We start from the raw sequence: 22,538 nt of genomic DNA, 5'->3' as shown, positions 1-22,538 counted from the left end.
TGGTTTGGGATTTTATTCTACAGCTAGGAAAGAAAGAACCAAGAAAGGTTTAAACAGAGGATAAAAATAATGAGATTCTCATCTCCTCAAGTCACTGTTACAGATCCTTGTCACAAGAGGAAGGCAGGTGGTATGCAGTAGGTGCAAAAGACTGGTAAAATACTTCAAGTAAGATGGTGTCTAGAATTCTCGGAGGCCATCAGGAAAAATCCCCTAAAGGGAGCAAAAGATATCCACACTATTCCTGCTCCTTCCTTGTTATGCAATTACTTATTCCTCTTGAAGGGATCAAATAAAATAGGCTGTGAGTTCTGAAGTAAGATATCTTAAGGCTGATGTATCTCTTCTGAAAAACAGATAATCTATCTGTATTAGGGGGGGTAAGTATTTTTGTCTTAAAATTCTTTGTTAAAAATTCCTCTCTTAGGGCTGGGGATGTGGCTCAAGCGGTAGCGCGCTCGCCTGGCATGCGTGTGGCCCGGGTTTGATCCTCAGCACCACATACAAACAAAGATGTTGTGTCCGACGAAAACTAAAAAAAAAAATAAATATTGAAAAATTCTCTTTCTCTCTCTCTTTCTCTCTCTTAAAAAATTCCTCTTGGAATCCATATAATGTTGATAATTACTTAATTTGAATTTAATTAATAAGTCATAATTACACTATTCTTCCTATTTTAAAAAATGTTTTAAAATTTTCCTTTAATAAAAAAGCTTTTTTCCTTCAAGGTTCTCTAATCCATGTATCTATCTCATTTCTGTCCTACCAAAAAATATAGACTTGAAATGGTTGAGAAATTCTTGCCTTGTAATGTGGGAAGCTCCTCCAGTCTATATTAGCTCTGGAATATGCACAAGTGAACACTCCTACCCTTCTGCAGAAAAACCTGAATGAGAACGGGCAAAGCTAACTGTATGTAACCACTGGAGGACAAAGAAAAATTGCAATTTAAATAAATTTTAGGCCTCAGTCTCTGATCTGTTTTCTATTTCACTGAAAATTTTCACCTTGCATATTATCCTGGTCAGTCCAAATTTTTCAGATTCCAAAAATGTCGACCACTGTTTCAAACTGTTTGCTGTGGAATCATGCTTTCTTTCTTTCTTTTCTTTTTTTTTTGTGGTGGTGCTGAGAATTGGCCCATAGCTCAGAACATGCTAAGCAAGCACTCTACCACTGATCTATACTCCCAGCCCTTTTTATTCATTCATTTTGTTTTTTAGAGACAGATCTTACTAAGTTGCTCAAGCTGGCCTTGAACTTGGGAACTTTTTTCCTCAGCCTCCTCACAAAAGAAATACAAACAGTGCCTCAGAAGTATGCCACTATGCCCAGCATGAAATCAGTTTCAATGGCTGTAACCAGTTTATTTACTTTTATTTATTTAAATGACACAGAACAGGAAAAAAAAAAATAGAACACATCACACATTGTAACAACAAAACTTTTGTTTCAGATTATGTGCAAATGAACAAAGAACAGTAACCTGAAGTACAAAATGTATTTCTTATTGTGGATTACAATGAGGATTAAAAGAATAAACTGACAAAATATTGAAGAAAAATACACAGAACTTGGTAACTGTTTAGATAAAAGGCATTAGGGAAATAAAAGGTGTTGAAGTAGTTTTCAGCTTGAAGGGTTAAATAATTATCATAGGTAGGTTTATGAGTGCTTACTATACACTAGGCATAAGGCTAAATTCTTTACATCTATTATCTAATTTAACAAGCACGACCACCTTATGAAACAGCTATTTAATTTATGTAGACATAGGCTTAGAGTGGCTAAATAACTTGCAAACTTTACACACTTAGTTCATAAGGACTAGAGCTATAATTTGAGGTTGGGTATGTAAGAAAAGCCTTCAACTTCTTTTTTTTAACTACACCAATAGAGTATGTATGTATTTAGTAATGCCTACATGTTCAGAACTGAGTTAAGTGTTTCAAGGATTTCAGAAATAGAAAAAAAAAAAACAAAACGGTTCACACCCTCTATGATTCTATAGTCCAGTTGGGAACATATAATTTGGGGAGGTTAGGCCTTGGGATGCTAGGCAAGCACTCTACCACTGAGTTACACTGTCAATTCAGGAACATATAGTTACATACCTGAAAACGTGCTTCATATATACTGATGAAAAGAAGTTCAATTTTACTAACAAGCAAAGAAGCAGAAATAGATGCATTATCATTATACCACAAATTCACAAGGACAGAGACCATACTCCATTCACAGCTATATAGTCATGGCCTTGCAAATCGTTGGTGCTTGATAAATAACACAACAAAACAGTCTATAATTTGCTACTAAATCTAGTGCAGAAACAAGAGATACTGTGGGAATTCAAGTAAGAGGAAAGTGATAAATGCTGAAGAATCTGGGATACTTTATTACAAGTGGGTTATAAAGATACTATTAACATGAGTCTAAGAAAAATAATATAGAATGAGTTATATCAATGAGTAAATATTCCTCACTGAGTACAGTGACTCTTGCTGGACAGAATTAAATTAGAAAAACAGGTTAGGGCAAAATTCTGAAGTCTTTAAAATCAGTGTAAGAAATAATGATACTATGATTTTTAAGCAAAGAAGTAAAATAGTAAAAATGATGTTGTGAAAGATCAGTTTAACTCAAAAGAAATACAAATGGTCAATAAGAACAAATATGCCCAGCCTCATTAGTCATTTTTAAATGCACATAAAATCATTTTTAATCTATGATTCTGGGAGACTGGCAAACACATACTGACAAAACCCTAATCAGCAGATATATGGATACAGAGGTACACTCTTGATGGGAGTAAAAATTGCAAGATTCCTCAAAGTCATTCTGGTATTACAGAGAAATTTATAAATGGCTGATATCCTTTGTTCAGTAATCTCATTTTCAGGAGATTCCATTCCAAGAGAATGCCAAGTATGAGGAAAGAGGCATACATAGAGATATTAAAAAAGAAATAGACATATAAAGATATTCCAGGAAGTAGTACTTATAAGAAATAAATTATAAACAATGAAAATTGCCATTATTTAGGTATATTACAGTGTGGATAGACTGTAATAGAATTGTGTGGTGTAAAAATGCACAATGTCATATATTTCTGTTAAAATGCTAGAACACAGGAAGGAAGGAAAACAAATATTTTAGAGGGAAGAAAGTAAGAAAAAAGAAAGAAGAAAAAACATAAGCCAAACAAGTATGACACAATGATACTACTGGTAGAATCTGGAGGCTGGGTATGGGTGGGTAAGGTTCACTATACTATTTTATCCCCTAGGTAAATATTTGAAATCTTTCACAACAAAGCTTTTTTTAAAAACATAGAATAATTATAGTATAGATTCCTGTATATTGAAAAATCCTTCAGAAGACTATTTTATCTATGCAAAAAGAAGAAAGGGATACTACTAGATAGGGTTCTCTCCTTATTTCAAATGAGTTTTGTCCTAAATAGTGTTGGTTCCTTGAATTAAATTCTTCAAGGAGGACAGAGAACATGTTAATACTCTTCTAAATGTCTTCCCCATCATTTACCAAATTACTATATACATAGACTCGAACCTAAATATATACTTGTTATTTGAAAAACACATCTTGTATGGAAAGGATAGTGATAAACCATCTCTCTCACCTTGTATTCCCTTTCTGTCTCCTTTTGCTAGCTTCCGTGAAGAAAAAAACTTTTTGCCATATGCCATCAACTCCTGTACTTGTTTGCCTGAGATGAGCACAACTTCTAAATCCATAGCAATCTCTCCCCAGAGGTCTGCAAGGTGAAACACTTTAACTATCAATGTGCTTGATGTTTTACTCTCTGCTACAGCAAGACTATAAACTCTTCAAAGATGTGCCATAAACACAGCAGGCACTCGATAACTATTTGTTCAATGATGAATTCACAGGTCTTTGAAGATGAAAGGCAGGCTATGTGATATGGTAGATTCTTCTTCTGGTGGTATTCAGTTTGCACAATTAATTCTATTTCATTGAAATTTAGTAAAAAGCAACAAGAATAGTTCCGACTACCATTAATTATAGAAGTTTTTGTGAATAATAATTTGCCTTGCCTCAGCTATAAAATTGAGTTGAGCTAAAAATTATCTAAGTTTTTTCTACTTTAAGACAACTATCATCAGGCCCTTAACAATACAAGGATATCTGTACCATATTCAAGGGTTAATTTATTCTATGTGTGGTAGGCTATTCTCAAAATTAATTTCTCTTGACCTTTCTACCTTGGTTGAGATTCTTTTTCTATCAATATAACTGGTGGTCCTTGTTTCATTTCTAAACTATAAAAATAACCCTTTATAATAAGCAATTAAGAATGACTCCTGACTTTTAAAAAAATATTTTTTAGTTGCAGACAGACATAATGCCTTTATTTTATTCATTTTTATATTTATTTTTTATATTTATTTCTTTTTTAGTTGTAGCTGAACACAATACCTTTATTTTATTTATTTATTTTTATGTCATGCTGAGGATCAAACCCAGGGCCTCGCACGTGCTAAAGGAGCGCTCTACTGCTGAGCCACAACCCTAGCCCTTTATTCATTTATTTTTATGTGGTGCTGAGGATCAAACCCAGTGCCTCACACATGATAGGTAAGTACTCTACCACTGAGCCATAATCCCAGCCCTCTTTTTAACTTTTGGGATACTGTCCTTAACATGCCAAAATACTGAAGGTTAACAAATATTTATTGTTATTTAATAATTTATAACTTGTGACCTATGTGATTTTTTTTTTTTTTTTTGGTAGGAGGTATTGAACCCAGGGGTGCTTTGCCACTGAGCCATATCCCCAGTCCTTTTTATTTTTAATTTTGAGACAGAATCTCACTAAGTTGTAGATGCCAGCTTTGAATTTGTAATTCTCCTGCCTCAGCCTCCCCAGTCGCTTGGATTACAGGTGTGTGACACTGTACCCAATACTTATTCAGTTTTTAAAGTCAGTTTTGCATATAGATAAGATAGTGAAACAGTTTCTACTCTTAGAATTGGTAAGCAATTTTCTTCAAAGTAGAACCTAATAATATAAGCTATCATTCAGGCACAGTCCTACATGTTTAATATACCATGTATTTTATTTAATTCTGACAAGAATGGGTATTATTCCATTTTATAGTTACGAAAACAGGGATACAAAAGTTGAATAACTTGCCAAACACAGACAGCTATAAAATAATAAGAGCAGAATTCAAATCTTTATTTGATTTTAACATACGTGCTTTTAACCATTATAATACACTGCCTCCTTATCTGTGCCCTGGTCATTCTAAAGAGATGAAGGCTTATACTAACAATACACTTTTTCATTACACTACTGTATAAATAATTCATTTGCCTTTGGCATCTTCCTAAAAATAGGGACTAGATTTATCTTATCATTCCCAAAAACCACAAGGCCTGGCACTATAGGTTCATAATAAATTCTAACTGAATTCCTTTAGGAAATGACCATCACCTAAAAACTAACAACCACAGATAAATTTTAAAAGTAATTTTGGTTTATTTTTTTTCCTCACTCTTTTGAAGTTGTATCACATTTTGCTGCCAATATGCCTGTTCAGCAGCACAGCTCTAGGGCCACTTAACCTTGTTTTACTAATATACCACTGCTCATTTGTTATAGACTCACATTCTGATAATCAAGTTTATCAGAGTTTTTATAAATTTGGACCCGAGAAGGGCTTAGTGGCTATCCCTTAAATAAAAGTTAACAGTGGGACTTCCAGACATCTAGTGCAATACTCAAATGCTCAGAACTCTTGGTTTGTTTTCTAGATTCCCCACTAAATTGCAAATAAATAGCTAAACTTACTAAAAGGACTGTCCTCTGGATACATGAAGTACTACTATATTATACATACAAACGGAGACTCAAGTATGCTTATATACACGTGCAAAGACACACACTCAAACACATAGCATTTGATTCAAATTTGGGCACTTGATCCAAGCTGGGCCAATTAGAAATGTACTAACTGAAACCAGGAAGAGAAGATTTATCACCTTGGATCACAAATTAGAATAGGCTGGTAGATTTCATATTACCAACTTCAACAAAAAGCCTATCAATTGTAGGAAATAATAAAGTAGATGAGCAGAAAAAGACATTCTAAAAAGTCCTGACAGAATTCCAAGTTTGCATTTTGCTGTTGGTTTTTCCTTTTTCTTTGCAGTACTGGGGATTGAGCCCAGGGTTGCTCTACCACTGAGCTACCTCCCCAGCCCTTTTTATTTTTCATTTTTTTGAGTCAGGGTCTCACTCAGTTGCCCAGGCCGGTCTCAAACTTGAGATCCTTTTTCCTTAGCTTCCTGAGTTGTGTGCACCATCTCCTGGCCAGAGTTCCCAAATTTCTGAACCCAGATGTCCTTCCTTTTGGTCTTCCCCTAGCCCTTTCCATGGTGGATTTTCCATGAACCAACACATTCACCTTTCTTCTCTATCCTTACCTTGTATCGCTCTCCTCCCCTCACCTACCATGTTCTTGACATACTAACTTTTTTTTTTTTCATTTGAGATGGGTTCTTGTACTAAGAGTGTTACATGTGATCATACACACACACACACACACACACACACACACACACAGTCTCTATGGCACAGCAGACAGAGGTGATGCAACATGAGCAGAACACTATCTTTACTCTTCTAATGAAGGTAAACAGATAGGGCAAGTAAACAAATAAGTGAGAAGTAATTATTTATGATATGGAGTAATGCTACAGAGATTGAATGTGTGTGTGCATACATCCAAATTATTTACCAAACCATTTACCTTTTCTTTATATACTCCAAAGTACCTAACATTACCCTTAGGAACTCAAGATCTAATATTAAACTGAACCCCAGATTCACCATTCCCTAGTTATGGAGTGAGGTCCAATTCCTGAACATCTCTAAATTTCAGTTTCCTTGTTTGTAAAATAGAAAGAACAGCACTTACTTACTAGTTATACTTTCAAAATATATCATGAATCCATGTACTTATATATCCACCTCCACTGCCATCAACATCTCACACCTAGATTACAGTCTATAATTTAAATACCACACTGCCACCCAAATACTATTTTGTAGTATGGAGATCAAATCCATTCCCTGCTTAAAACCCTTGAATGGCTTTTCACTGCTCCTGCTTTCTTCTCTATCCTTATCTTGTATTGTTCTCCTCCCCTCACCTACCATGTTCTTGCCACACGAACTTTTCTCTATTCCTATAATAAATTAAACTCATGACTGCTTTAAAGTCTTTACACTAGCTCTTCCCTCTGCCCATAATGTTTTTGTCTCAGATCTTTAACAGGTCAGCTCTATACCATTTGGGTCTAACCTCCAATATCACTCCCTCTTATTTTTATTTTTTATTGGTACTGGGGATTGAACCCAGGGATGCTTTACAACTGAGCCACATCTCCAGCTGTTTTTATTTTATTTTTTGCTCATATTGTATCCCCTCTGTCTGCTGTGCTGTGGAGGCTAAATAAATATTACAGAGCAATTGAGTACTCAATAAAGATAGGTAAAATGATATAATGAAAAACTGAATTAAATCAAGGAGACACAAAGAAAAACGAACGACAAAATTAAACCCTATAATTTTTACCCACATCCCTTCAGAACATCATACTATAAGAAAGGCAGTTCAGGGGCCGGGGTTGTGGCTCAGAGATAGAGCACTCGCCTAATATGCATGAGGCACTGGGATCAATCCTCAGCACCACATAAAGATAAAATAAAGATATTGTGTCCACCTATAACTAAAAAAAATAATAAATTAATTAAAAAAAAAAAAGAAAAGAAAAGCAGTCCAGTGGGAAAAAGACTAGCTTGGAGCCAGGCAATTAAAGCCATAATTCATCAATACTATATAACGTTGAAAATGATGATTTTTCATTATTTTTCTAACCACACTGTATGAGTAAGACAATTACTTACACATGCTCCCCTCCCAAACTTATTTTTAAAAGAATATACAATCTGGCCAGGCAAGGTGGTGCACACCCATAATCCAAGTAGTTTAGGAGGCAGAGCCAGGAGGATTACAAATTCAAGGCCAGGCTCTACAAATTCAAATTAGTGAGGCCCTAAGCAACTTCACAAGACTCTATCTCAAATAAAAATAGAAAAAGAGTTGAGGATGTGACTCAGTGGTTAAGCGACCCTGGGCTCAATTCCCAGTACCACAATAAAAATGAAAGAATTACCGGTGTATTATTAAAATGAAAAGAATTCACGGTATATTATTACATATCTAATGCTGAGGAGTTTTAGACCCTCCCCAAAATTTTAAGTTAAAATTCATTAGGATTCCTTAAGTTCTTTCAATTAATTATTTAAAAACTGGCAAGGCTCTCAAAATTCACTCCCTTTGACTCTACTCAGATTCATCAAATAACTTAAGCAATCTTTCAATCATTTTGAATGATCCTTTAAACCATTAAAATATCTACTGATTCTTCTTCAAAATGCTTTTCATATCCTTTCCTCTCCATTCCTTTGTCATCACTTATCTAGTTGGAAACTTTATTATATCATTGAAGACAGCTATAAACAAGTTTCTTACCTCTCTATAGACACTGAGATACACTCCAGGACAAATGAATCCTCCAGACTCTGCATCATCAATTCAATGGTTCTCAAAACTATCAAACCCACACTTTCTTACATAGCAAATATTAAAATGTGTTATATCATTTCAGAAACACCCACATAATTCTTTAATTATAATATACAAGAGAAATCAAAGGAAAAAAAACTTTATGAGAAGCCAATATATATTTCAACCTATAAATATTTGGCAACAACTAAAGTAGAAGAGATCATAAAGTAGTCCAATATCTGAACCTATAAGCAGCACAAATGGGAATGTGAAAACTACAAATGAATCTCACACACGTACACTGCTAACTTAATACCATAAGCAGTTTCATTGCAGGTAATATAAATTTCTTCTAGTGAAAAAAATTTTAAGATTCCAAACAAAACATCTTTCCTCAATTTATACAATAACATCATCCCTAGAACAGCAGATTAATATCATGTAAAAAATATTTTTATTTGTAAATTTAAAAAAATTAAGTTCTGTTTTCCAAGAAGTAAAAATGATATTTCCACTTAGACGAGTGGCCAGTGGGACATTTTAAGGTCATTTGGCCTGTGGGGTAATTCTTGTTTCTGTGGGACACCATACTTTTTGAAAAGTAATGGAAAATCATTGGTCTCAGTATTATGTATGTACTGATGAGTTACACATTTGATTGCCCGACTCCAAGCCTTGTTTATATAAGACTGTGAGACACGTGGCATTCACAAATCCTTATTTACACTCCTAGACCCCTATCTTCTAACTATCCAATCATTTTAATAATCACAAATTGCCTCCATACATTTTTATAATGCTCCCTGGAGGTAAATACTACCCACACCGAAAACTTCTGACTTAAGAGATTTCAATCCAAAGATATTAGCCTTAAATTCAAAATGTCCTTTATAATGAGATCAAAATCTATCTCCTACTTTTTTACATTCACTTTCACAATGTTCCAACATAGTCTAGGCTTGAGAGAAAATAATTTATCTTCTCACCACTCTAACCCTATCTTTTGCTTGCTTTCATGTTTATGATGTCTAAACAACATATAGCATAACTAACTTTCCACTGATTCATCTGTCAGAACCTGTTATACTAAACATAAGCAAAAGAAAATAAAAGTTCATTAGGATAAACTTATAAAAGGATTCTAAAATATGATTCTGGGTACATAATTATATGTAAAAATAATATCTAAAAATTTTACATACATAAAATTAGTTTTGTTTTGTTTTGTGATGCTGGAAATTAAACCCCAGGGCCTTTCACATATTAGGCAAGTGCTCTAGCACTGAGCTATATCCCCACCCCAAAGGAGTAACTTTTACTGGCTAGATAAAATATGTCAAAATCCCTTTAGAGTGTAAATTTTTATCCATTAAAAATGTGATTTTCGGGGCTGGGGTTGTGGTTCAGCGGTAGGGCACTCGCCTCGCACATGCGAAACCCTGGGTTTGATCCTCAGCACCACATAAAAATAAATAAGTGAAATAAAGGTATTGTGTCCAACTACAACTAAAAAAATAAATATTTTTTAAAAATGTGATTTTGGGGGGCTGGGGTTGTAGCTCAGTAGTAAAGTGCTTGCCTCACATGTGTGAGACACTGTGTTCAATTCTCAGCACTGCATATAAATAAATGAATAAAATAAAGGTCCATCAACAACTGAAAAAAAATTTTTTTAAATGTGATTTTGGGTTGTGATTGTGGCTTAATGGTAGAGCACTTGCCTAGCATGTGTGAGGCACTGGGTTCAATTGTCAGCACTGCATATAAACTAATAAAATAAAGGTCCATTGACAACTAAAATAAATAAATAAAAATAAATGTGAGTTTTGTGAACACTCTTAAAGTAGAACAATGGTTTAATGTTAGGGATTCTGTTAATATGATTTGAAAAATTCATTCAATAAGGAAAATACCATATGGTAATCTCCAGTGATGCCTTCAAATAAAAGATGGCATTCTTCATAATATTCTTTATTTTTTAAACTTTCTATTTTGATTAAATGATTACAGAAAACTTGCAATAGCACAGAGAATGCTCATACCTCGATCACTCTACTTTTCCTAACATTAATATCTTACATAACTATAGCATAACAATCAAAATCACAAAAAATCATTGATACAATGTTATACTTGAAAATTGACTTTTTTTTTTTAAAAACTAATGTCCTTTTCCTATTGCAGAATCCAATCCTCAAGCACACATTTCATTTAATTGTTATATTTGTAGTCTGTTCCAATCTGACAGTTCTTTTGTCCTTTGTTTGGTCTGTTATGACATTTTTTTTGGACATTTTTAAAGAATATTAGTTATTTGGTAGGACATCCAGGGATACATAATGTCGATGTGTCCTATTACTAGTGATGTTAACTATAATTACTTGGTTAACTATTTTAAGTTTGAAGCTTTTAATTCTGGGAATATTTCAATGAAATTGGCTCAGGTACATTAAAATAGGTTGGAAATCATAATCTAGAGCTTATAAGTGTGTTTGTGTATGTGTGTGTATAAACAAATATCACAATACTATAATAATTCTTATAATTATATTATTATTATATAATTATAGTATATTATATAATTGTGTATTATATAATATACTTAAGTTGTTAAAGGTGTTCCACATATGGGACAATGAGTTAAGATGGTATTTTTAAGGTTTTTCCATTGTAAAGTTATTATTTTTCTTTTAGTAAATATCTTGGGGAAGATCTTGGAAACAATGAAAATAAACCTATTTTATTTCAAACTTTTGGTCACTAATTTTTGTATGCATTTGGTGGAGCTTGCCTGCAACAATTATTACTGTGAAATCTGCCTAACAGCGATTATTTACTTCCTTTTACTCTTATAGAGGGGAACTCTTCTGTAAGAATGAGTTTTAAGGCTGGGCACAATGGTGGACACCTATAATCCCACTGCCTTGGGAGGCTGAGGCAGAATTGCAAGTTCAAAGCCAGCCTCAGCAACTCAGCAAGGCCTTAAGCAACTCAGTGAGAGCCAGTCTCATTTTCTTACTCTTAGTTGGACCTTTATAGTTGAATGGCCATAAGTCTAATGTATATAATACAGCTAAACTTGAAACACTGGGGTATTAAGATCAGAACAATTCCACCTTGTAAAATGGTAACACTCCCACTCAGATGCCACAGGAATATAAACCTATAAGAGAACTCAAATTTCCAAAACTGAACTCATCTTTATAAGACTAATTTTCATATGGAATCTCTCTGTGGCAACACTATTCTCCTGAGATGAAACCTTTGAAACACTATTGGCTTGATTCTCTGCAATATATAGCTGCATACATAATGACATAATGTTCCACCTGTGGCAAGTGTTCTTCTGTACCTTCATCCTTTCCAACCCTATTATTATAACCCTATGTGGTTCTCCTAATGCCTTGCTTATTATTGCAATGTTAACACTGAGTAGTTATTAAATGGTAGATAAATGGTTATATGTTCTCATGAGCACTTTTAAGACAAAATCCTTCTCCATAAAAAATTAATTCTCCTTAGTAATTAATCTTTACTATCACCAGATTAAATTCCTGAGAGACAACTCAGTTCATGACACACATATTTAAAAACATTCAATGGCCCTGCCTTCTGCATAAAGCCCAAATCTAGCTTTAAATTTCAACAAATAATTTCTACAACAACCACTAAGTTAGCTCCCAACGCTCGCCTTTCTTTGCCAGTATTAAAATGATTTTAATCATTGAAAGGACATATATTGCCAGTTATGAACAAGCAACCACTCCCCAAAATAAACACGACTATCAGTCAAGACAGATGAAAAAAAAATTTTAAAAGCCAGAAGTAAAATAAAACAAAACAAAATAAAAACATTTCTAAATCTCATCTATGGTTGCGAAATGGTTTGGTCATAGGCAAATTGAAATGTTAGTCTTGTCAAGGTAAATTTAAATCTTGTTCACAGGCTCCAAATACTGAAAGGAATTGGAGGAAATACTACTGTTATTTGAGCGGATTCCAAGACTCTCCCAAACTTGATTACTACCTTCATTATTAAAGCAATACTAACATGAATTCTTTTTTTTTTAATGAATTCTTGTATTAAAAACAAAACAAAACCCTTGACCAACCTCATTTAAATGAAGAACTTATTATATAATATAAAATAATAAATAAAGGTCGATGTTCCTACATCAAATAACAAAAAGAAATGCCTCCAAGGGGTAATAAGTGATTCAATAATGACTAATTCAGTTTTTGCAGCCACTTTACAGAATATATGTACTGAAAATAATGAGGATCATCTCAAGGACAGAGTGTGTGTGTGTGTATTAATATTTTTTAGTTGTAGATGGGCACAATATCTTTATTTATCTTTATGTGGTGCTGAGGATTGAACCTAGGGCTTCACACATGCTAGGCAAGTGTTCTACCACTGAGCCTCAATCCCAGCCCCCAAAAGTATATTTTACTTGCAACATGAAAAATCACTAAAATGATTGCCTTTAGAAATGTATAGAAAGAGGAAGTTGATTAAAAATTAAGTACTGTACACTAAATACAGTAAAATTTAGAGCAGGGATGGCAAATAGGCTTTATTTTGCACACCAGCTCTGAGGAACAATGTGTTCTGAATAAGGTGCTTTTTTGGAACTTTGCTTTTACTTACTGGGAAACAATTAGTAATGCTGTAACCAATTAGTAAGGTTGGTCAGAGACATGAGAAAGGATAATGTCATTATATAAAGGATAGATAGTGTCATGTATTTGCCATCCCTATGCAATTGTACTTCAAATAATCTCATAAAATGTACAATTACAAAAATTACTTACTGCTTCAACAGAGTTGCATTCTCGTCTTGTTTCTAAATAACGTAGTGCTCGTTTTTCTTCTTCTTTTAATTTAGCATCTGCCTGTCCAGAAGCAAAATAGCAATCATTTTAAGACTATCAAGAATATCAAGATAACATTTCAAATTACCAAATGTATGAAGTTCTGACTTACATATTTCATATAATTCTGTACACCATTTTGTTGTAAATATGAGGGTGCCTGTGTTCTATAAAATCTCTCTGTTGAATCCAAATATGCCTTCTCAAAATTGTCCCTATAAATCTGAAGTTTATCTTCAGGATTAGAACAAAGGTTAACTGAAAAATAGAAAATAAAATTTTACTTTATATTGAGGAGTTATTATATGGAAGATGACAGTGTTCGTGAGAACATATAATTGTTTAAGACAAAAATCCTTTATAAGACAAAAATCTCCATAAAAAACTTAAAAAGATCAAAGCAGTTTAGTAACAAATACAAGAAAGAATATGAACTACTTTGTTTTGGAATAGTAAAGACACTGATTTCTAAATCAATGATCAAGAAATCATTTGCAGAACAGATGAGATTTAAATTGAATTTAAAAAAATAAATAAGAATTTGCATAGACAGATTAGTAAGATAATATTCGGAAGCAGAAAAGCACAAGCTATAATGATTAGGTGGTCTAAGTCAACTATAAGGTTAATAGAAAATAAGGAAGAATGGTAAATTAGGAATGGCTAAGGAAAGTCACAAATCTCAAACTATGTAGTCTGTATTCAGGATGCTGTTGGTAAAAACAAAAAACAAACAAAAAAAACAATAAAATAATACTAAAGAAATATGGGAGCAAAAGGGAAAAACCAGTCAAAAACACCCTAAAGGTTCACTAATACTGGGGGGAACAATACTGACTAAATTATATTGTTATATCATGTGCATGTATGAATACGTAACAACGAATCCCACTATTATATGCAATTATAATGCAAGAGTAAGAAATGAAAAAAAACAAAACAAAACAAAAAAGAAATGAAGGTTCATTAATTCAACAAATGCTTGTTGAGAGTGATTTTCTGTCAGGCATTCTACAGAAAGATACAGGGTCAACAAAATACTTAGTATTATTCTAGGGAGACACAGATACTATGAAACATGAAGTGATAGGATCTAACCTAGTGTGTGAATTAGGAAAGGCCTCCATGAGGAAACAAAGTATAAAAAGGAATCAGAAGATGAAGAGAGTATTCTAAGTCAGAGGAAACAATATACATGATTGAAAATACAAATGAAAATACTGCCAGAAGCTGAGAGGTAGAGAAAATGTTCAGGGTGAAGTAAGTTCCTGAAAACAAACACAAAAGCAGTTACCTTTTATGACTCACATCCAAATTTACATTCAAAATTTATGTATTTAAAAAATACATCCAAATTCTCATTTCTTTAATTTAGGTCACTAAAAAGATTTGTTAGCAACCAAGTGTGGTGATGCAAGCCCATAATCCCAGTGACTCAGGAGGCTAATGCAGGAGGATCTCAAGTTCCAGGCTAGCCACAGCAACTTAGTGAGACCCCGTCTCAAAAATAAAAAATAAAAAGGTTGGGGGTATAGTGGTAGAGTGTCTCTGGTTTTAATTTCTAGTACTAATAAATAAATACATACATAAATTAACAGTCAAGAAATTAATGATATGGAGGAAATATGACAGACACATCAATATGATTTTTTGCAGGTTTCTTAAAAGTACAATAAGCGTACAATCAGAGATATGAAAAATTGTGCTCTATATGTGTAACAAGAATTGTAACTCATTCCACTGTCACATATAAATAAAAAAAAATTAAAAATTTTTTTAAAAAGAAACTCTAAAAACAAGTATAATGAATACCATTTGTGTACTATTAAAAGCATCTGGAACAAAAAAAAAATGTCAATTTATATGCTGATAAACATAACTCTGACAAAACTATAATTGTCCTGGAATTTTTATGACAAAGAATTAAGAATTCAGAACATACCATAGGATTCTCTTACTCCAATGACCAGCTGAGAATCAAAAGCTTCTCCCAATCTTTCAGCATGTACCAGCTTCATTGCACTATCTTGAAGTCTGTTTTTTATATTTGAAAAAATTGACTCATTCCATGTATCAAGCATGAGCTAGGAAAACAAGAACAAAATATGGAATTATTTTCAACTATTAACATAATGAGTATACCGCCTCCAAACAAACACATATTTTAGTATGAACACTAAAAGAAATAAAATTCTTAGGCACACATTTAGCATTCTTCAGGAAAGTAGTATAATGGTAAAAAAAAGTATTTCAGAATCAGACATAACTGAATTTGAATCCCAGTTCTGTTTATAAAAATATACATTAGTGAATATGTTTTAATGCTTGGAGTAATAGTCAGGTGTAGAATAAATGTTAGTGATGGCAGCAACAACATAAAGAACTCACAAGGCATTAATATTCATTACATATCTGAGACTGCTCTAGGTACTTTCCATATATAACTCAACCTTCATCATCTTGATATAGGTACACTCTTATCCCCTCTCTAGATATGTGGAACAAGGAACAGAGAGAGCAAGGCCACAGTCATGCAGTTTGCAGTTGCAACACTGGGATCTGAATCCAATTCTGGTTCTCAGAATTGATGCTCTTAAGGGATGCCACTTCCCACAATGCATATAGAATTGCAAAAAATAAAGGAATAACAGAAAAATAAAAGAGGATAAGATTATAGAATTACAAATTAAATAGCATCTGAATGTGTCTTTCTTTTTTGTGCAAATTAAGAAAATTTTAAGAGTGGGATGAGGTAAGAATGCCTAGACCATGATATTATTATTACTTTTTTTTTAGACCATGCTATTTTAATGCCTGAGTTTTAATAATCATCACAGCAAACAGTAGGTTATTTAAAGTTCAAATGGCATTTTTAACTTTTCAGTTCTCTGGTTGGGATTTAGGATGTAACTCAGTGGTAAAGTGAGGGCTTAGTATGTGTGAGGCCCTGAATTCAATCCCTAGCACCCCCTCACCCCTGAAAAATACCTCTAGTTACTTTTGATTCTCACAAGTAGGAAGATACTTGGTAAAAGACGACAAAAAGTTGAAGAGTGATTTAGAGTTCCAAGGGAAACCTTTATCACTTTCCAGATTGAGTTCTTTCCATTAAATCATGACGAGCTACTGGGAATGTGCTTTTAATTAGAATCCATGCAAAATATAAAAGTATGATACATACTGAGTTTATAAGATTATAAAGATGATAGCAGTTTATCAAAAATTAAACACAAACTTATTAGAAAGCAAGCTAATAAAAGGATTACTAAAAACAATAACTTACAGAAAAATAAAAGGACAAAAAAAGAACAGGAAAATTAAATACTAAAGATAATAATAAAAAAAGTTGAAAGTAAAAAGGAAAAGCAAACGAGATGTTTTATTTTTTTAGTTGTAGATGGACCAACACCTTTATTTATTTATTTTTATGTGGTGCTGATGATCAAACCCAATGCCTCACACATGCTAGGCAAGCTCTCTTAACACTACAACCCCAGCCCAAAGGAGATAATGTTTGAAGACAAAGATCTATAGTTTAAGACCAAATAAAAAGATGAAAGAGAACTAAAGTTAAAGATAGATAAAAGAAAAAAATTAAAAATATCATTATTCAATAAAATACAACAAGAGGTAAAAAGGAATTTATATGTGAAACAGAAAAACTCACTTAAAGTCTGCATTATTTTGAAATGCCTTCAAACAACGCTTTCTAAAGAGTACCAGAAAAACGATAGGAAAAACTGACTTACCTTTCGAACAATACTATCTTCCACATTTGACTTTTTATTGCTGCCCTGTTTACCCATTAAAGTAATCTCTAGTTGACAAAAAGGTTTCGGTAAAATATCACATTGTGTAAAGAATTTTCTCCATTCAACAATATATGCTTTTAGCAAAGCTGTGTCATCTTGATGGCTCAGTACTCGCTGGAAAAAAGAATCATACCAATTTGAAATAAACATAGTGTTCTTTGAAAAATAAGAACAAAACATATTCATGTCATAATTTTAAAATGTTTTATTTATTGCACAAACTGTATTATATCCAAGGGCAATTAAAGCATGTTCGCAAAAGTCTTGTACACAAATGTTCATAGCAGCACTATTCATAATAGACAAGAAGAAACACCCATCAACTGATGAATGGATAAACTATATGTGGTAGAGCCACATGATGAAATACTACTATTCATCCAGAAAAAGTAAAAAATACTGATCAATATTACAACATAAAATCAATCTTGAAAAGATTTTCCCAAGTGAAAATGTGATCATAAAAGGTCACATATTATACGATGATATTTTATAGGAAATATCAAGAACAGGCAAATCTGCAGAGGCAGAAAACAAGAAATAGTTTAGTGGTAAGGAGGTGTACTAGGAAGTGACTGTTAACAGGTACAGCCTTTTGTTTTAGGGAGATGAAAATACGTGGCAATTAGTGGATGATGTATCCAACTTTGTGACCATAATAAAGCTCATTTGAATGACAAGCTTTCAAGACATTGAATTTTATGATATGTGAATTATATCTCAATTTGCAGGGTAGGGGAGGAGTGGATGTGCTAGGGATCAAACCTAGGGGCTTGCACATGCTGGGCAATATATCTCAATATTTTAAGAAGCTGGGATGGAGTCAATTTGACCACTGCTTGTGGTTAGGCTGGTCTGGTAAACTGCTATGACCAACAAAATGTCAAAGTAGTAAAACGAGATTTCCAAGCCTAGACATGAAGAAGTTTTATAGATCCTTATCTCACCTTTAAGGGTGATTTCTTTGAAAAATGAGAAATTACATGGTGAAAGAGAAAACCAGCATCAAACACTAGTAGGCCCTCTTGGGCCACCTGGTTCTGCAGAGCCAACAACCAACTACTGCTGAATTAAGAAGCTTGGGTGAAATCAGTTGAGCCAGCCCAAATAACTAAATCACAAAATTATGAACAAAATAATTATCTTTGGCTGGAACAATAATCCAGTGCTATAGTACTTGCCTAGCATGTGTAAGGCCCTGGGTTCAATGCCCAGGATTGAAAAATAAAATAAAGTCATTATGCTAATCTAAAAAAAGAAAAAACCAATTTCCTAATGATTTCTCAAATATTGTTTGCTTTTGTTGTCTTGCTTTGAGATAGGTGGTTTCACTAAGTTGCCTAGGTTGGTCTTTAACTCCTAGCACCCCCTCACCCCCACAAATATACCTCTGGTAATCTACCAGTGAGCTATCCAGACCCTTTTTTGCATCATTTTAAATAATGCCATAAACATTTTAATGCATAGCACCTTTCTTATTTGGGAAATATGGTTCTTCCTAACAAGGTAAGTTCAAATGAATCACAAAGCTAGATATTCTTGAGTTAAAAATTATCTTTTAAAATTATATACTCATGTCTGCCATTGATATTCCTACAGTTTTAACTGCTCTGTATCAGTGGTCTTAAGTTCTTTTCAAAATTTTTGGGGGGCAGGGGCACATAACTGGGGATTAAACCTAGAGGTGTTCAACCACTGAGCCAAGTCCCTACCCCTTTTTATTTCTTATTTAGAGTCAGGGTCTTGCTAAATTGCTTAAGGACTCACTAAATTACTAAGGCTGGACTTGAACGTGGCATCTTTCTGCCTCAGCCTCCCCAGTCACTGGGATTATAGTCATGCAACACCGAGTCCGGCCCTTCCTCAGATACATATTCTAGACTTTATCGGGTCATGTTACAGTGAAATTCTTACATATTTTGTTTGCTAGTATTAAGTAACTACATTTTTAAACAACTGTTAACAATATCTAAGAAGATTTTGTTTGTTTGTTTTTCCTACTGGAGATTGAACCCAGTAGCACTTTACCACTAAGCTACATCCCCAGCCATTTTTGTTTTTTAATTTTGGAATAAATATTTTTTAAAAATATTTCTTTAGTCATTGGTGGGTGGACCTTTATTTATTTATTTGTATGTGGTGCTGAGAACTGAACCCAGGGGCCTCACACATACCAGACACGTGCTCTACCACTGAGGCACAACCACAGCCCATTGAGAATAAATGTTTTATCACTAAATTGCTGAGGGTCTTGCTAAATTGTCCAGGTTGGCCTCAGACATGGCATCCTTCTGCCTCAGTCTCCCTAGTCACTAGGATTATAAGTATATCACACCTAATTTAAGATGAATCTTTATTAGCCTATTTCCAGAAACTAACAAAACTATCAATTTGAAATAAACATAATTTATCTTTACCAAAAGTTATAAACAGAAAAGCTCATATTTTCTAATCCAAATGGAAAAGGTATTTCTAAGTCAGTTTTATGCATAGTTTTAATTAAATTGATTTGAAACATTTAATTTCATTAAGTAAAGCTTAAAAACAGGATTTATTTTCATTAAAAGATCATTTCCTATAAAACTATAATCTTAAAAAACTTATTTATAGTATCACTAAAACAATTGTGTAAATAATACCCATCATTCTTATCCTATCATGGCAGTGGCTACCAGCAGAATTAAATATACACCAGTCATATACTTGATTTGAATATCTTCCTTTGAGTTCTATATAGAAAAACTCATTTTTAATTTTGAATTGCTAAGTAGCTATTAGTATTTAACATTTTTAACAAACAACATTTACAAATGTTGTACAAGACAAAGATTTACCTAGAGAATAAGAAATTCTAGCCCTCTAGTTTTCATTTTATACAAAAGAAAAATTTCATGTTCTTAGGCCACTTCTCAAAGTGGTAAGGGATTCATTCATTTTGCTAATGTTGTTTCAAAATAATACATTACTTCTGCATTCACTTTTCCAAAAAAACAAAGGTGTCAATGAAAACAAAACTAATGCTTGTATAATGAACCAATGGCCTAAATGACCTTTGTCCTCATTTAAGTAAAATTAAAATTTTACTCATAATACCAACATAAGAATGCTGACTTCAGGCAGCAACAGCAAAACAAAGGACACTCCCAGGATTTTTTATTCAGAGAAGTATCTAGAATTGAAGAAAATTACTATCCACCTGAAAGAGGTCATGAGATGAAAAAAAGATTTATGTGGCTTAACCTAGGGCCAAAAAATAATGACAATGGAGACTTCTTAAAAAATGTATAAAAAACTAAATTCCTTATAGCATCTTTTAATTAGAGATAATAGACAGAAATTATCACAATAAGAGGTAAACATCCAACAAATGACAATAATTTCATTTTTAAATAAACAGATGTGTCAGAAGTCAATATAATATTTTAAATTACTTCAGAAAGTCTTACTTTATTTTTTGGGAGGTACCAGGGATTGAATTCAGGGGCACTGAACCACTGAGCCACATCCCCAGCCCTATTTTGTATTTCATTTAGAGACAGAGTCTCACTGAGTTGCTTTTACTGAGGCTGGCTTTGAACTCATGATCCTCTTGTCTCAGCCTCCAAAGCTGCTGGGATTAAGGAATTGTTACTTTCAAAATCACAAAATATAATATTGTCTGTGTAGTTGTATAACCAATCTGAGGCTGGGATATAGCTCAGCAGTAGAGTATATGCTTAGCATCTGTGAGAGGCCCTAGGTTCAAACCCCAGCACCAAAAAAAAAAAAAAGATACAGAACTTACTGCCTGTGCTTGCTTAATAAACTCAAGGATATCTTCCTTTAAAGCCTGATGAATTTTTGCTGGGCCTTTATCATCCCAGAGACAGACTGCATGCACATCCCTGTTAAAAATAATAAAGTAAACAGACATTATTAATGGAACAAGAACAGAAAAAAAAATTCATCTTAAGATCTGTATAGGCCAGCTTCCATGGACCGTGGTACATTAAGCTAATGGTGCTTGAATTCATTCCCAAGAATCAAGCACTCTAAGTTGTCTCACACAAATACATCTGTTTTTATTTGCATTTTCCTTCTTAATTCTCTTTTTTACTATATAAAATTTCATTATAAAGGCATATCTTCATATCTCAATCTCACTCCCCAAAGCTAACTTACTAACATTTTCTTGTGCAAAAACAAGTATGTCCTTACAACAGATATAAACTATCTTTTTAAGAAAATTAGATATTAAAACCCATTAAAGCATATATCTCAGCTTCTCCTGTCTATTCATTACAGGGACAACTGTCTCCTTAATTTAAACCAAAAATAAAAACAACAAAAAGCTATCATAAATTAGTACATAAAAACTTTGCCAGGAGTGGTGGAACCCACCTGTAATCCCAGCAACTTGGGAGGCTCAGATAGAAGGATCACAAGTTCAAAGTCTGCCTCAGCAACTTATCAAGGCCCTAAGCAACTTAGTGAGACCCTGTCTCAAAATAAATACAAAGGGCTGGGGATGTGGCTCAGAGGTAAAGTGGCCCTGGTTTCAATCCTTGGTACCAAAAAAACAAAAAAAAACTGAACTTATAAAGCTGACATTTTATCAGAAGGCAAATTATTTGGTTATTAACATATAATTCTGGAGATATTTTGGGGTTTTTTTGGATAATCTTTATATCAAAGCTTCCATTATCTATTGACTGCATCCCTGGAGAATGAAATATATATATATATATATATGCATATATATATATATATATATATATATATATATGCATATATATATATATATATATATATATATATATATATATCCGTGTGTGTGTGTGTGTGTGTGTATGTGTGTCTCTACATTTTTTTTTTTTTGGGTGGTGGTGGTGTTGGGGATTGAACCCAGGGCCTTGTCCATTCTAGGCAAGCACTCTACCAACTGAATTATATCCCCAGCCCCCTATACATATTTTTTTAATTAAATGAATCCTCAACCTAAGATCCTTCCCCCAACCCACCATACTAGTGGGGATTGAACCCTGAAGCATTTAACCACTGAGCTCCATCTCCAGTCCTTTTTATATTTTATTTTTGAGACAAAAATCTTGCTAAATTGCTGAGGCTGGCTTTGAACCTGTGGTCATCCTTCCTTAGCCTTTGGAGTAGCTGAGATTAGAGATTTGTGAAACTGTGCTTGGCAAACTATTTTGTTCTAAGTTTCCCTGCTCTATAATGTGGTAATTAAGAA

At 33.3% G+C, this 22,538-nt stretch overlaps 1 protein-coding gene across 3 annotated transcripts in view; it reads right to left on the bottom strand.

Annotated features, from left to right (window-relative positions):
* The window catches only part of Cul5 (cullin 5), an 84,179-nt gene that overhangs the window by 31,449 nt on the left and 30,192 nt on the right, over positions 1–22,538 (bottom strand). For 2 of the 3 annotated variants that reach the window (XM_071616669.1, XM_027930619.3), the window contains exons 3-7: positions 21,093–21,192; positions 17,246–17,422; positions 15,439–15,580; positions 13,609–13,754; positions 13,437–13,517 (exon numbers count right to left, since the gene is read on the bottom strand). In XM_071616669.1, the coding sequence (XP_071472770.1) occupies positions 13,437–13,517; positions 13,609–13,754; positions 15,439–15,580; positions 17,246–17,422; positions 21,093–21,192 (646 nt within the window). The remainder of the gene's footprint in view (positions 1–13,436; positions 13,518–13,608; positions 13,755–15,438; positions 15,581–17,245; positions 17,423–21,092; positions 21,193–22,538) is intronic. The other variant, XM_071616670.1, reaches the window with a different exon arrangement.

The sequence above is a fragment of the Marmota flaviventris genome, chromosome 9 (genome assembly GCF_047511675.1).
Source record: "Marmota flaviventris isolate mMarFla1 chromosome 9, mMarFla1.hap1, whole genome shotgun sequence".
In the NCBI taxonomy this organism is placed as follows: Eukaryota; Metazoa; Chordata; class Mammalia; order Rodentia; family Sciuridae; genus Marmota; species Marmota flaviventris.
This window is presented reverse-complemented; position numbering and strand designations above follow the sequence as displayed.